This window comes from Myxocyprinus asiaticus, chromosome 42, assembly GCF_019703515.2.
Source record: "Myxocyprinus asiaticus isolate MX2 ecotype Aquarium Trade chromosome 42, UBuf_Myxa_2, whole genome shotgun sequence".
NCBI classification, from domain to species: Eukaryota; Metazoa; Chordata; class Actinopteri; order Cypriniformes; family Catostomidae; genus Myxocyprinus; species Myxocyprinus asiaticus.
This window is the reverse complement of record NC_059385.1, coordinates 27,764,182-27,780,488: the sequence shown is the minus strand read 5'-3', so window position 1 is coordinate 27,780,488 and position 16,307 is coordinate 27,764,182. Positions and strand designations below refer to the sequence as shown.

The window sequence follows — 16,307 nt, the reverse complement described above, 5'->3', positions numbered from 1 at the left end:
AATAAATGTGCATTTTTATTTATTTGGTTTTGGAGTCATGAAAATGAATTTTGGTTTAGTTTCAGCTCTTGTGATGTTAGTTTTATTTTTATTTCAGTAAAAAAAAAAAAAAAATCATTAAGTTTTCTCTTTAGTTTTCGTTTACGATAGTCTCAGGTGCTAATAAAACAATGATCTTTAATTTCGATAACACCATGTGTCCAACAAGTTTCAGCTTTTCCAATTTAAGTTTTTATTTTTATTTTAGTAAAGGAAAATATTTTCATTTAGTTTTTGTCTTAGTTTTCGTTAACGATAATAACAATTGTGGATGAGGATCCTCTCAGGTGCTTATAAAACAATGACTTTTGATTTCGACAACGCCATGTGACCTACTACAAGGGAATGTCAAATTGGCAGCCTCACTTCTGTTCCTCAAAAAGAAGTGAAAATAATCTCAGTAGATTGCTATCATCCATTTTTCACAAAGCTTTCAAGATTTCCTCACAATCAGGGACAATGTTATAAAAACTTAAACACGATATTGACTTTACAAGTCCAAATGAGACACCAGCGCTCCATAATTTTGCTCCGTATATCAAAGATTTCTTCTGTTTCCTGCAGATCACATCATGTCCTTTGGCTTGTCTTCTCTGGTTCAGTAGTAAAAATAACTGTTTGACCTCTGGCATCATGTGTCCTTTGAGTTCTTTAAGCAGAAGTCTTGAGTCCAAACCACCTTCTAAATCATCCATTGTTATTAGTATCTGCCCTCAGTATTTACATACACACAAAGTACTTGCAGGTAGAGCATCAAGTTTTTGATTGCATTTGATGTGTACTGACTGTATTACACTGTGGCATCGCCAGTTTCCAGCAACAAGTAATCCTTCTGTCCACACTTGCTGCATGAAGTAACAGAATCTCAGGTTTCGAACAATATGGTGGTGAGTCAATTATAACAGCTTCTCATTTTGGGTGAACTATTCCTTTAATATACTGTACATCTATGAGGAGCAGGATCTTAGACAAATGAGATTTCACTGTGATAGTGCAATGTGACAGAGCGACAAGCGCTAAATCCTATCTATTCAGAAATGTTTGTCTGTTCAAAACATTTTATTGGTTGCCCTGCCCACAATGAAATCTGATTGGTCAGAAATTCCACTTCACGTAGGTGACTATTAAACATACTGTATGTTGACTGTATGATTGGTTTTTAATATTCAGTTCACAAACAGTGCATAAAGCTATTGATGATTAAAGGAATATTCCTTGTTCAATAAGAGTTGAGCTCAATCGACAGCATTTGTGGCATAATGTTGATTACCACAAAAATACATTTCAACTCGTCCCTCCTTTTCTTAAAAAAAAAAGCACAAATCTGGGTTACAATGAGGCACTTACAATGGAAATGAAAGGGGACCAATTTTTTTATGTTAAAATACTCACTGTTTAAAAAGTATAGCCACAAGACATAAAGAATATGCGTGTAAACATGCTTTTAGTGTTATAAAATCACTTTCTAAGCTTATCTGTGTAATTATAGCCAGTTTTACAACTTCGTTGCCATGACGATGTAATGTCAACACCCTTAAACCCTAAAATGTCTGTAAAAATTACAATTTAAACAACTTTACAGCTCAAATAATACATGAGTTTTAACTGAAGAATTAATGTAAGTGCTTTTATAAAATTATAAGCGTCACATTTCTTCCTTTAAACCCTCCAAAAATTGGCCCCATTCACTTCCATTGTAAGTGCCTCACTGGAACCTCAATTTTTGTTTGTTTTTTAAAGAAAAGGAGGGACGAGTTGAAATACATTTTTGTGGTAATCAACATTATGCCACAAATGCTGTTGATTGAGCTCAACTTGTATTGGACCCGGAAAATTCCATTAAGGTTTAAGCTGCACTGCTCAGTTTCCTTGCCAAATTGCAAAACACACTTTGTGGTCAAGCCACCAAATGTCACCGTAAGCACGTCATACCCAGAGCATGACAGTGTGCTGCAGCCGTCTTACCCCATACTTGCACTGCCGGGAGGAAGCACCGTACTGGAAACGACACTGCTCATCTGCATCATACACCTGCCCTGGAGCCGCAGTGGGGTACAGGAAGTCTCGTTTCAGAGGCTCATTGTCCAGACACGTTCCCCGACCTGAACTGTCAAAAAACAAACCTTCAATGGGATTCTCCACTGTGCTTTCACAAACTCAAAACACTCAAACCAGCCCGTCTGGCACCAACAATCATCCATGAAATTATCTAATCAGCCAATCGTGTGGCAGCAGTGCATAAAATCATGCAGATACGGGTCAGGAGCTTCAGTTAATGTTCACATCAACCATCAGAATGGGGGAAAATGTGATCTCAGTGATTTGGACCATGGCATGATTGTTGGTGCCAGATGGGCTGGTTTGAGTATTTCTGTAACTGCTGATCTCCTGGGATTTTCACACACAACAGTCTCTAGAATTTACTCAGAATGGTCCCAAAAACAAAAAACATCCAGTGAACAGCAGTTCTGTGGATGGAAATGCCTTGTTGATGAGAGAGGTCAACAGAGAATGGCCAGACTGGTTCAAACTGAAAAAGTCTGTAACTCAGATAACCGCTCTGTATAATTGTGGTGAGAAGAATATAATCTCAGAATGCTATTCTGAGATGCGGGCTGGTGCTGTTTTGGTGGTACGAGGGGGACCTTCACAATATTAGGCAGGTGGTTTTAATGTTGTGGCTGATAGGTGTATATTTTAATAAATCCAACAAATTTTCTTTTCCTTCAGAGCAGGAAACTGCCACAATACATACATCAAGCCACATAAAAATTATTTTGCAAAAGGTATAGTAACCTGATTCTGAGGCCAGGTTGGGTCTGAATGATCTGTTCGAGAATTAGGCTGATTCGGGTTCTTGAGTTCAGCTCATTGACTCAATGATACATTTGCAGCGGTGAACAGCTTGATGGAGGGAAAGATTATCATTGAATAATGACTTAAATTTTGGCCTGTTCATTGCACAAAGCTGTCGTTTGGCTTCAGAAGACTTGGAATATAGTGCATGAGTCACATGAAAAATTGCATGGAAAGGAGCTACCAGTACAATCTTCATTTCATCGTCTTTGGTGCTCCAAAGAGGAAAAATAGTTACATGGGTTTGAACGACATGAGGGTTTGTAAATGATGACAGAATTGTCATTTTTGGGTGAACTATCCCTTGAATGGGAATTAGCAAGCAGGAAACATGACAAGCAGTGGCCATAAAGCACTGAGATTTGGACTTATATGGTACTGTGGTGCTCCTATGGAATCCTTTGAAGAGCCAATAAAATGTCAAAAGGGATTGAAATAGTAAAAAAAAAAAAAAAAAAAACAGAAGGTACCAGAGGTCATGAGTCCAGTCAGGAGTTGTGTTTAGTCTGTTTAGTCAGATTGAAATATGAACGCTCCCAAGAAACCCTCAGAAAATAAGGGCCACTACTCTGTCTGCCGTGAACAAAGTACAAAAATAAAGCCAAAAAAAGAGGCCAAGAAACAGGCAGGACATGTTATGTTGGACTGTGTTTATTCTGGGTTCAGAGTTGATCTTATTTTATTCTCTGCGTCTCTGTAACGGATGCTTTTCCCCCTCCTGGTGAGCCAGTACTGGCGAGCGCAAATGTCTAAGACACATGTCTGCCCCACACTGTTGCCGTCCGCCGGAATAAAACTTTTCCAGCAGCGTGCCGAGGAATAAGCTTCTCCTTTCTCAGAGGGATGGGCTCGCTAACAACATAAACGCTAACATTTCATACAGCTGGACAGCAGGCGGATCTATTCTAGGACAAGCTCTGTCGGACATTAGTGATGGGAAGTCCAACTCATTTCCACAATCGGTTCTTTTGAACATTTTGTTTCAATGAAGCAGTTCAAAATACTGATACAGCAGTTCCTTTATACAAATAAAGTCATATACTGTATGGACACAAGATCATTTAGAATGAAAATATAATTTGCATTTACAGGGAAAAAATACTAAATTCTAGTTATAATCGAGCTACACTGAAAAAAAGTGCTAATGTTACCTCAATGTCAAAAGTGGCCAAATACCATATATTTATATATACATTTTTTGTTTATGTTTTGCTGCAAACCCCAGTGATAAATACTAATAATAATAACTCCATGGAACACATAAATGGGAGACTGCTTCTCAGGCATTTATATGTAGCCCCAAAAGGTACAAAAAAAAAAAAAACGATTCCAGGAAAGCATTGGTTAATGGTGTTTAATTAAAAAACAAGTTTCAAAAACATACCTTAATCTCAAAAGAAAAAATTGCATCCTATGGATCTGGTTTCTTTTGAGCATGCTTCAGGAAGTATTTGCTGCAATAGCGATCTCTTGCTTCCCACCACAATATTGGACATCTAATCTAATTAAAACTAAACCAAATACATAGGAAGGAAAAGCAACACATGAGCTCTTGCCCGGGGGGTAACCAATGCTGTATTTGGTTTCAACCATTACATTTAAAAAAAATTTCCCATGATGTTTGGTGGAACAATCCCCTCGCCGGGGAGAAATACATGTTTTAAAAGTGTCGCCTTGTATTTTAATACACAAACACAGACTGTTTATTCCTTTAGAGAAAGACAAAAATGGTGTTTATTTAACATGGTGTTTATAAAAAAGACATGTTTATTTAACATGTCAACAAAACTTCCTTGGGTAAACTCATTATAGCGAGCAGATATCCGAGCAATAAAAGGGGATTTAGAGAGTAATTATTTACAATATTTCAGCACAAAAACAAATAGCTGAATAGAAAATCGCTAAAAAAAATTGACCTTCAGAAACTCAGTGGGTCTCATTCAAAAATCACATTAGTTATTTAAAAACCTGTGTGACCGTTTTTGTCAAGAAATCCCGATTTATCAATTAATTTGCTCTTGCATTTTTTCTTAAGTTAGGATAAAATTTAGAAGCAACTGAAGACTCCTGAAGCATTAAAAACAATGATTGTGTTAAGCCAATATACAATATATATATATATATATATATATATATATATATATATATATATATATATATATATAGTACACAGTATATATGATTATTGGAAATTTAATAACTACCGGAAGTTACCCTACAATAAGTCTTACAAATTTCAGAGTAACAAAAATGATTTGCATTATATCTCGGAGCAGGGTGGCAAATGACCGTTTTAATACCAAAATTAATAGGACGGCAAATATAAGACATAAACAAAATTGCCAAAATTACTTTTAAAATAAATTTCTACTCAAAACTCACTAAAACTAATTGAAAAGTTGTAAAAATTACGCCATTGTTGTCAGATTTGACTGCTGATTTTAAATATGTAATTTGCTTGTATTCTTGACAGACATTTTAGATATTTCAGTCCTTCCCATTCAAGTAGATAGGAGCAGTTTTTGTAACCATAAAAAATAGCGTTCCACAGGCTGCCCTTAGGTGTTACGAACATGGCCACCGAGTGACAGGGGCGTACTAGGACAAGATCTTGATCGTGTTTTGCTGTTGGTCCGGGAGCATCAGAAGTTGCCCCCGGGCACCCCTTAGACCCTGCCATGTCGAGTGACCTGACTTGGCTCAAAGGGACTTTCCTTTCATCTAGTGCATTTTTACATAGAAAACCAGTGAAAAAAACACTGCATATGGATGCAAAAACAAATTCGGTGTGAGCGGCCTCTAACTCTTCCACTAATCTCAAAATGGCCAAATACACAAATGTCAGTTTTTAAATTCCACCCTGTCTCATTGTTATGTATCGTGTCCTAAATTACAAAGTTTCTGGAACAACATTTTTCAGATCTTTTCGGATACGTTGAACATACGTTTTGAACCGGATCCTATATTAATTATATTTGGCAGCCAATATTTTGGAAGAATCTTTGAGACTTACACCGGTACAACAACAGTTTGTTTCGAATGGGCTAATCGCTGCTAAAAAACTCATTCTTTTGTTTTGGAAGAAAAAGGAAGTTCCAACTCTTAAAATGTGGCTGACAGAATTAACTGAAACATTACATTTAGAAAGAATTAGGCACATCTTAAAGGATAAAATAGTGTTATTTGATCAAATCTGGTCCCCTTTTATTTCTTTTCTTCAAACTGGTGATTAATATGTTTCTCTTATATATTCATTTTCTCCTTCTAGTATCGGATAGCACTGTGGGCTGGGTTCATGGGGGGGAGTTGGGTGTGTTTTTTTAACTTTCGGGGTAATTATTATTTCTGTATGTGAATTCTATTTTCATGCATATTTGTTATAGTGTAAGTTCTTTGTTTTGGCATCAAAAAAGTGTAATTACAAACAATTTTCTGCAGTAACTCCAAATAAAAAACATTTTAACACAAAATGGCCAAATACCGGCTGACTAATTGACCTGTTTGATATATCGGCCTCTAATTATGACTCCTGCAAACAGTAGTCTAAACAGTTTATTAACTATTTTTCCGAAACCTCTCTCTTTCATGGAAGCTCCTATGTGCACAAGCAAGTACACTGAAATGAGGTCGACTCCACAGCCAAAATTGGTTACTGGAGAGGAAAGATCCAGCCACACATCCACAATCTGCTAGAGGGGGGATGTTGTGGTAATAACAGTCTAGCATTATCACAGCAGAGCTGTTTTACTGCCAAAGATTACATCAACCTGAGATTTCAGAGAAGGGCCATTATTGATTAATTGCTCTATGCTAAGCAAATCCAAAAAAGGAAGGCTAGTATTCAACCTTAATCCAGAATGGTCTCAGATGATACGGTGTGATTATACAACAGGGAGTGTATCCAAAGCAATTTCTTTGTGTTGGTGTGGGAAGTTGGCACACGATGATAAAGCTTGCGATGCCAACGATGGCTCTGATGTTAATCTTCTTCCCTGAGGTCATTCACCGGGAAAACTTTTTGACAGCCATGGTAACCACTATTCTTTACTTTCGTCTACCATCAGACTAACAATTCACTAGCCTATGTCTGCCTTGTACATTACCACTTCCATGGTCCCATCTACAGTAGCCTTTAACTGACTTTTTGAAATCAAGTACATTAACAGGCTTGTACAAGAACAAGACCATGCGTTGTTTAGCACAAACATTTTTCTCGAAATCTTCTCTCATGCACTCGTGAAAGAGAAATGATTAAAATTTCAGGTTGTTATCACCAAAACCTATTGTATGACTGGAATATGCCACACAAGTTGTATTGGCTGTTGATACTTTTGGGTCCTTTTTTAAGATTTAAAGAGTCATCGACTGCCGAGAAGTTAGTGGTGTCACTTTTAGTCAGTTATCCCCCAACAATGGCGTCAACCCTGACCTGAGATCCATAAAGCTTTCGAGGATTCTTTTCATTTGGTTTGTTAAACCTTTCGATACATAACTGTGATGCTTCACTTACTCCAGAAAGCTGGTGATGTAGTCCTTGCTGCAGGCTGACCAGGAGAACGGGTTGGTGTTGGCCGTGATATGGGCTGCCATCAGCTTGGCTGTCTCGTGCCCTTTGGTCCCGCAGGAGTTCCCAATTCCATCATGGTTCATGCCGAAACTGTCAAAAAACAAATCAAATCAATGCTTTGACAAATCAAGTCAATCACACAGTTCGTAAGGTAGATTGCCCACTCCGCTAGGGCTGGAGCAATATTCATGATTAATGACAATTTTAATGTACTTTTAATTTGGCCATTAAGTTTCCTAAAGAGTGTGTCATGAAACTAGTTTCCCAATCCTACCTTGTCTTGCGAATTGTGGATATGAGAGTGCTTGTAAATGTCTGTAAAACAGCATATCATGTATGAGTTCAATAATTGTTTTCAAAAATTTTTAACCGACTGGAGAGTCACGTGACGCCATGCAAGGACATGTGAACAATGAGCTCTGCGCACTTTGTTAGTTTTATTCATATTTGTGTCATAAACCAGTGAGATTCGATACACTCTGATTCTTAACTGTTCTAGGAAGGCAATATGTCAAAAAAATTCAAAATCCCCGGGCTCTGGAGATATTAAAAGACATTTAAGTGCATGGGCTGATTCCCTTGAGAAACAGGCCGAAAGCCCCGGACTCAATTCGGACGGTGCACCACAAAATATTTACATGCCCGCAGCAAGCATTGACTTTCATAAAGACATATGAGTGAGTAAGCCATTTGGGGAGTTTCATGTTGCTGCATAGTGAACCGATTCTCTGAACATTCACTTGACTGTCCAAGGAAGCTGGGCGCCTTTTTCGTTTCTTTTTGTGCTGGTTCCACCTTGCGGATGGAGTTTGTTTTGTGTAATATAATTTCTTTTTTCCAGGGGAAGTTCAGTGGTTGTTTATTACACTAATGGGGAACGTGGTCTTTATCATTTTATTTTTGACACACAATGGGTTGGGGCACCCTATAAAAAGAAGAAAGGTTATTTCTTTTCTTAAATGTTTCTTCAAGAAATGCATCTTTCCCAGCAGGAAGCTGAAACATTTGGGAAGACATGGGGTGGACATTTTTTCTTTAGTGCTGGCTCAAGTAAGAGCAGGGGTGTCATTACACTGATAAGTAAACATATAAAATTCAAATGTCTCAAACAGACTAAAGATAAATTAGGAAGAGTCATTATTGTTTCAGCAGAAATTCAGGGGCAAAGGTTGATTTTGGCTAATATTTACGCACCTAACGTTGATGATAAGGGCTTTTTTATAGATCTTGAAGGAATGTTGCAAGCTGCTGGCACCCCTCCTGATATAATATTGGGAGGAGACTTTAATCTTTTGATGGACTCAGTCCTTGATCATAGTGAAGCAAAAGTGTGTAAGCCCCCTAGAGCAACACTGATGCTTCACAGGATGTGTAAAAATCTTGGTCTCACAGATATTTGGAGACTTTTGAACTCATCTGGTAGGGACTATAATTTTTTTTCATCAGTCCATAAGATTTATTCTAGAATAGATTTTTTATATATATCTAAGTCCCTCATTTCTTCTGTCATTGATTGCTCAATTGGAAACATCTTAGTCTCAGATCACGCCCTGGTGAGCTTAGAGGTGTTGCCACATATGGAGAAAAAGAAATCATATAGTTGGCGCTTTAATGTATACCTGTTGCAAAATCCTGAATTCCAACAAATGTTTAGGCTCAAATCAATGTGTATATGGAGACCAACTGGTCCTCAGTATCCTCTGTGGGCATGGCTTGGGAGGCACTTAAGGTGGTTCTTAGGGGTCAGATCATACAGTATGCCTCATTCATCAAAAAATCCAAAGCACGAGAACTCGTGGTGTTGGAAGGGAATATTAAAAATGCTAAGGCAGATCTGAAGCACCGAATGTCGTCCGATGGCCTCTAATACTATTTTGTCATAGAAGGTAGAGTTTTAGCTATTCAGGGCAAGACAGTCATACTTTGAGTCGGGGGACAAGGCAGGGAAGCTAGATATATAAAGCAGAGAGAGTCTTTTCTATCATTCCCTCAGTGAAATCTGCTGGTGGTGAAATATTTACCTCGGCCATTGATATTAATAATGCTTTTAAAGAATTCTATCTTGATCGCTACAGTTCCATGTCTTCGTCTACTGATGAAGATATTAGAAACTTTGTGGAACCATTAGAACTCCCTAAACTGACAACTGAGCAAAAAATTCTCTTGATTCTGAGATAATCTTGGAGGAGCTTGACGAGGTAATTAAGGTCTTGCCTACAGGCAAGGTTCCGGGGCCAGATGGCTTTGCCGCTGAATTTTTTAGATCTTCTGCTACAGAACTAGCTCCACTTTTGTTAGAAGTTTATACGGAATCATTAAATAATGGAAAGCTTCCGCCAACCATGATGCAAGCCCGGATCAGTCTGATTCTTAAAAAGGACATAGATCCAAGCGAGTCTAAGAGTTACCATCCAATATCCCTGATCCAGTTAGATGTAAAAATATAACCAAATATTTTGGATAACCAATTAAGTAAAGTTATGACATCTCTTATACATATAGATCAGGTGGGGTTTATTCGGGGCCTTAGCTCTTCTGATAACATTAGGCGTTTCATCAATATCATGTGGTCAGTGGCGAATGATCAGACTCCGGTCGCTGTCATCTTACTTGATGCCAAAAAGGCGTTTGATATGGTAGAATGGGATTATCTTTTTAAGATTTTGGAAATATATACAGGTTTGGGAATAGTTTTATTGGATGGATTAAGTTACTTTATAGACACCCGGTAGCGGCGGTACAAACAAATGGATTAATTTCAGATTATTTTACTCTGGATAGGGGCACCTGGCAGGGTTGCTCTCTTTCCCCCTTATTGTTCTGTCTTGCCCTGGAACCATTAGCAGCCACGATAAGAAAGGATGATGATTTTCCAGGGGTGGTGGCAGGAAACATGGTGCATAAACTTTTGCTTTACACAGATGATATTTTATTATTTGTCTCCGACCCCACTAGATCTATGCCTTGCCTCCACTATTAATTCCTTTTCTAAGTTCTCAGGATACAGAGTCAATTGGCCGAAGCCAATGCACCTTCCAGTGTCCTAAACAGGGCATTAAGTATTTGGGCATTTTATTCCAAGCAAAATTGTGTGATTTAGTTCATTTTGACCCCTTAATAAAAAGATTTTCGAGCGATGTGGACAGGTGGGCTTCATTACATTTATCTATGATTGGGAAAGTTAATGTTATTAAAATGAATTGTATTCCAAAATTCAACTACCTGCTACAATCTCTCCCTGTAGATGTCCCCCTCTCTTATTTCAAGCAATTTGATAGCATAGCAAAGTCCTTCATTTGGAATGGTAAGCTTCCCAGATTACATTTCAATAAATTACATAGGCCGATTGACAAAGGTGGGCTTGGTCTACCTAAGATTTTGTTTTATTATTATGCATTCGGTCTCAGAAATTTGGCTCACTGATTGCTTCCACCTGAGAGATCCCCTCCCTGGTTTTGTTTTAAACAGGAAGTTCTTGCCCCTATTTCGCCATTGCAAAGCCTTTCTATCAAACTAATCGGATAAGTTAAGTTACACCCCGTTATCTCGCATTTGCACTCGGTATGGACAGAAGTGTCCAGAGTATTCATTCGGACATTTATTTAAATGTTGCCTCGAGCATATGGCAGAATCCAAAATTATGTATTAATAAGTCCCCTTTCTGCTGGTCAGAGTGGATTGTGAGGGGGGTTATTACACTCGGTGACCTATATGAGAGTGGAATGTTGAGATCTTTTGAAAATATGGTTCAACATTTTCGGATTCCCAGATATCAGTTCTTTAGGTATTTACAGCTGCACCACCTGCTCTGTACTATTTTTAGGGGAAGTATACACCCCCCAAAAGCGGCAGATACTCTGGAAGCGGTTATTATTGCGTTTGGAAAAGGCCACGAGGCATCAGTGTTTTACTCCCTGCTAATTCAGAGTCTGGGGGAGAAAGATCTAAACTTGGTATTGGAGGAGGGAGTGTGGGCTAGGATTCTAAAAAACATCAAGTCTACATCTAGAGATGCAAGGGTGCACCTTATGCAATTTAAGATTTTACATAGATTCTATTGGACCTCCTCTAGGTTGTATAGGCTGGGTCTTAAAGACACACCCACCTGCTGGCGATGCATTTTACAGTATTTTTCTTAAAGTAATTAAACATTTTTAATATAATTAACAACAATTATTTGATATATATATATATATATATATATATATATATATATATATATATATATATATATATGTGTGTGTGTGTATATATATATATATATATATATATATATATATATATATATATATATATATATATATAGTATATATTTAATGCGTTCATTTTGTGAGATTAATCATATTAAACAAATAGCGCGTTAAAAAATTAACGTAAATTTCGTAATAAGAGTATGATTTTCCTACCATAGGAGCAATTTAAGCTTTAAGTACATCTCGATTAATTTGAATAATGAATCGGCATGTCATGTTATTAATTCTATTATACCGTCCAGCCCTACCCCACACACAAGCAACAAGCTGGGGCAGCTCAGAAGGTCCAGGAGGAGCAGAGGAGGTCTCCTTCAGCTAGGCTGTAAAGAGAGGCTCTTTCTGGCTCAGTAACAGCTGTGTGAAGGGGACATATGGGTCAAAGGCCAGGAGCTGTCTGGAGCTCTAGAGGAACGAGAAAACTCTAATCACCACCCTGATCCCTGCCTGTCAATCAATAATTACACGTTTGAACAGACATCAATCAGAGAGTCATCTCTTAATGAACCCGCATTGCTTTTCACCTTCCTCAAAGCAGCTTTCATCTGCTCACGGGCCATTGGTGTACAAGACTGCTGAAGCATTCAGCCGCATTCCTCGCCGGCAACTCCACAAATACATCATTTGAGCCGTGTCATTTTTGTTCCCTTACATATCTGTCTGGATATTGGATGAAAAAGTCAGATCACCTTACACAGAGACCTCTAAGCTTTTCTTTGCCGGGGTCTACTCAAACGCAGAAATCGGACTCTAATGCATATACCATACCCCCCACCACATCACACAATTCCTCTGTGTTTTTATAAGGCTCACGTTTATGACATTTTACTCTACTCTCAATATAAATCAGTGCAATGCAGTTTTTTTCTTTGCTTCCTTGCAAGAAGTCGGGGCTATTTTTACAACTGCTTCGCAACAGAAGCAGATGCAAGATGTAATAGAGGAAATTGCCATCTCGCAGATCTTAGCTGAACAGTTACGTAGACCAATAGATCACTGCTGTTTTTCTAAGTGTGTAGGATAGAGTTTGTACAGAGTGTGATTTGCATAAAGTGTTCACACTATGTATATACATAATATACATCCATGACTAAGAGAATTAGTGACCACAATTAAACAAATCCAGACACAATGAGCCCATGAGATGTGAAAGCGTTTTATGTAGAAGAGCAGTTATTTTAAAACACATCTGACCATTGCATTAACCCCATAAAATCAAAATTAGAGTTTTGTGACTTTTAGTTCATACCTGTTAGCCTTGAGGGTGTCTAAATGTTAGTTTACTCCAAAAATTTACAGATTTATTCATTTAAAATTCACAGATTTTCTCTTCCGGGAAAACGAAAAAAAAAAAAAATATGACATACTCATCTTGCACTACACAGATTTTATCAAATTCTCTGTAGAGTGTCCACCCCCCTAAAAAAACCTGCAACTGACTGGCAAGTAGCATTTCATGGTTTATGACTGTGACGTAACTAAAGCCTACTGGCTATTTTAAAGAAAGTGACAAGCCCTTTCATATGTACTGCCCAAACTTTACATTATATTCTGTGCTGACTTTTAATATAAGATGCCAAAATTTTTTTTTTTTAAAAGAGAACTGAACTTCATAATTATTTATTGTCTATTGATATTGTCATTATATTTAGATATAAGCTAATCTTTAAATCCATTCAAAACTTAATTAACACATTACACATGCCCATTATAGTGAGTGTTTTTTAGTATGCTGCTACGAGGTTGCTTGTGTGTTGTGGGTGGTTGCTAGGGCATTCTGTTGCTGTAAGGCATTCTGGGTTATTGCTAGGTTGTTGCTTACTGGCCCAACAAGAGCCCACATCAAAACTTTGATATTCTGGCCCATAGGTACTGTATGGGGATATGTCTGCCAGTTGAAAATCATAAGTCGGAAAGTACTTTCGAAAAGTAATAGCATCCCTCTCCTTAACACGCAGCATGATTTGAGGCATCATTCATAACCATAGAACAGAGCGGGACGAGTTACATGCCGAAGTTTAACACGTAAGGGCCCTATTTTAAGAGCGCTAGCATTAGGCGCAGCACAATGCCATAAGTCATAAGCGCAAAGTCATTGGGCATGGCCATGAAGTTTTGGTATTTTCATGCAAGCATACGCTAAGTCTAGGTGCAAGTGGGTTTGCCGAAATCGCCCACGCAATGCGCAATGGGCTGGATTAAGTGCAATTTAATTCTGAGGTTTTCACTGCTTATTCCATGGCCTGCATCCTATTATACAGTCCATTCCCTGTCAAGCACCAGCAATATAAAATAAGACAGCACATTCATAAGAAGTTGGTATTGTAAATGGACTGTATCCAAAGAATTAGAAGAATAAATTACGTCCTTTGGTGCATTATCTGCGTCCTTGATGATTGTCAGGCATATTTCTATGACAGTGACATGCTCCTTTTATATGCATGGAAAATGTGATTCTAGTCAGAATTTGGATGTAGACTCCATTAAATTACAGAGAATGTTAAGTATTATTAATCATTTTCATCTACTGACACAAATCATGGCTAGCGTTAACAGTTATTGTATCGGCACACACTTCTACCAGTCGATTTTGAAAATTTTTATTCATTTATTAAAACATGAAAAAATTAAACCAAAAATATTTCTAAATTGAAATTACACTTCAAACAAAACGGACATATAAAATCAAAATAATGAAGTGGTAAAAGAAAAACATACCAAATCCAAACATTTTACCCTCTCCTACTTCTTCCACCGGCCTCTTTTGCAGTGACTTATAAATCACTCTACGACAACAGGTGGAAGAATACCATTGCAACTTAGATCATAAACACCTAAAATTGTAAATTCAAACATAATAATAATAATAATTTTATTTTAAAAATAAACCATGACCTATAGATAGTTTAACATAAATCTCATACATTTTTGTTTCATATAAGATGGCTACAACTCTGATCGTCAGGGACATAATTTGATGTTCCACTATATTTTCAGAGTTTGGACATGAACTTTATTACCACCTGCTGGTGGAATCTCCAAACTGCAAATGCAGGAACTGATTTTAAAGTTCACGTTGAGTCAAGAGGTGGTTTCCAAACGTCTTAGCGCAATGACCTCTTTCTCAGGAAAATAGCAAATTGTGCTTTGTGCCACTTATTAACATACATTACACCCACAGATTGCACGCATACACCCAAAATAGGACAAAGACTCCCACGCACGCCCACTTGCGCTTTGCGCTGGCACGAAAATTGTGATTAGAATTAGCGCTCTCAAGAAAATTGGATAAGACGTTGCACACGGTCTTTGCACACTCACAAAAATAGAGACCTTAAAGTAAGGAGTTTTGCATGAAAAGTGTGTGTGAAAATCCCAGGAGATCAGCAGTTACAGAAATTCACAAACCAGCCCATCTGGCACCAACAAACGTGCCACGATCGAAATCACTGAGATCACATTTTTTCCCCATTTTGATGGTTGATGTGAACATTAACTGAAGCTCCTAACCCGTATCTGCATGATTTTATGCATTGTACTGCTGCCACATGATTGGCTAATTAGATAGTCGGTTGAATTAGCAGGTGTACAGGTGTTCCTAATAAAGTGGTCACTAAGTGTATATTTTTTTTAAGTTACATTTACACTATTTTATAGATATTTTAGATCTCTTAAACCTACCCCAACCTCTAAATTGTATCACTTTTTAACTATATAAAAAACATTTAACTTGCAGATTAATGGAAAGAAAGAAAGAAAAAGAAAGAAAGAAAAAGGAAAGAGTGTGTACTTACTTATGCCCGATCTCATGTGCAATAGTGAAGGCTGAGCCCAGGCCTATATCTTCATTAATACTACAGCTCCTCTCCGGCTCACACATTCCAGCTACAGACGCCAAACCTGGCCACACACATACACACACGAGGTCAGGTCAGGGTGTAGTAGTGCTACAATGAGTCACCACTTTAACATGAGATTCTTTGCATTAATCTTTACACCACTGAACTTAAAGCTGGCAAAAAGTTTATGCAATAGTTTTCTTTAAATCACTAGGGGGATGTCAGCATTGCCAGCTAGATGATTAAATAAAAAAACAACTGATGTTGTAGCTGGAAAATGTCTAGACAGGGGGTTCAGATTTATAAATTCTACCTCTGGTAACAAGGGACCATCTAGTAATGCAAGCCAGAGCTCAGAATTCAAGAAAACATTTCACTTTGCACCCCTAAATATATAGATGTTTTCATTATTTAAGCTTTCAAAGCTGCAAAATGGAAGCCAGAAATCATAAAAAGTCATTGGTCTCATTTGCTAACTGTGTATATGTATATTTGTGTGTAAAACCTGTGTAGGAATATTTTCACGCAAAAATCATGATTCATCAATAACTTCGCACTTCACAGTTTAGGACAATATTTAGAACCAACTGAAACCACATGTACACAAAAATCACAGATTTCTGGTAGCCTTAGGCCACATCAACACTAACACATTTTCGTTTGAAAACTTTGTTTTTAGTTGGCTAACGTCATCGTTTTCCAAATTATGCTGCAATGGGGAGTGTTTTCAAAATGCTCCGTTTTCGGTGGAAGAAA

The 16,307-nt window shown here is 37.7% G+C and overlaps 1 protein-coding gene across 1 annotated transcript in view; it reads right to left on the bottom strand.

Moving 5' to 3' along the window:
* LOC127432336 (A disintegrin and metalloproteinase with thrombospondin motifs 6-like) overlaps nucleotides 1-16,307 on the bottom strand; it is a 139,197-nt gene that overhangs the window by 93,942 nt on the left and 28,948 nt on the right. The window contains exons 8-10 of the mRNA XM_051683260.1: nucleotides 15,507-15,612; nucleotides 7,406-7,552; nucleotides 2,005-2,146 (exon numbers count right to left, since the gene is read on the bottom strand). Coding sequence (XP_051539220.1) covers nucleotides 2,005-2,146; nucleotides 7,406-7,552; nucleotides 15,507-15,612 — 395 coding nt within the window. The remainder of the gene's footprint in view (nucleotides 1-2,004; nucleotides 2,147-7,405; nucleotides 7,553-15,506; nucleotides 15,613-16,307) is intronic.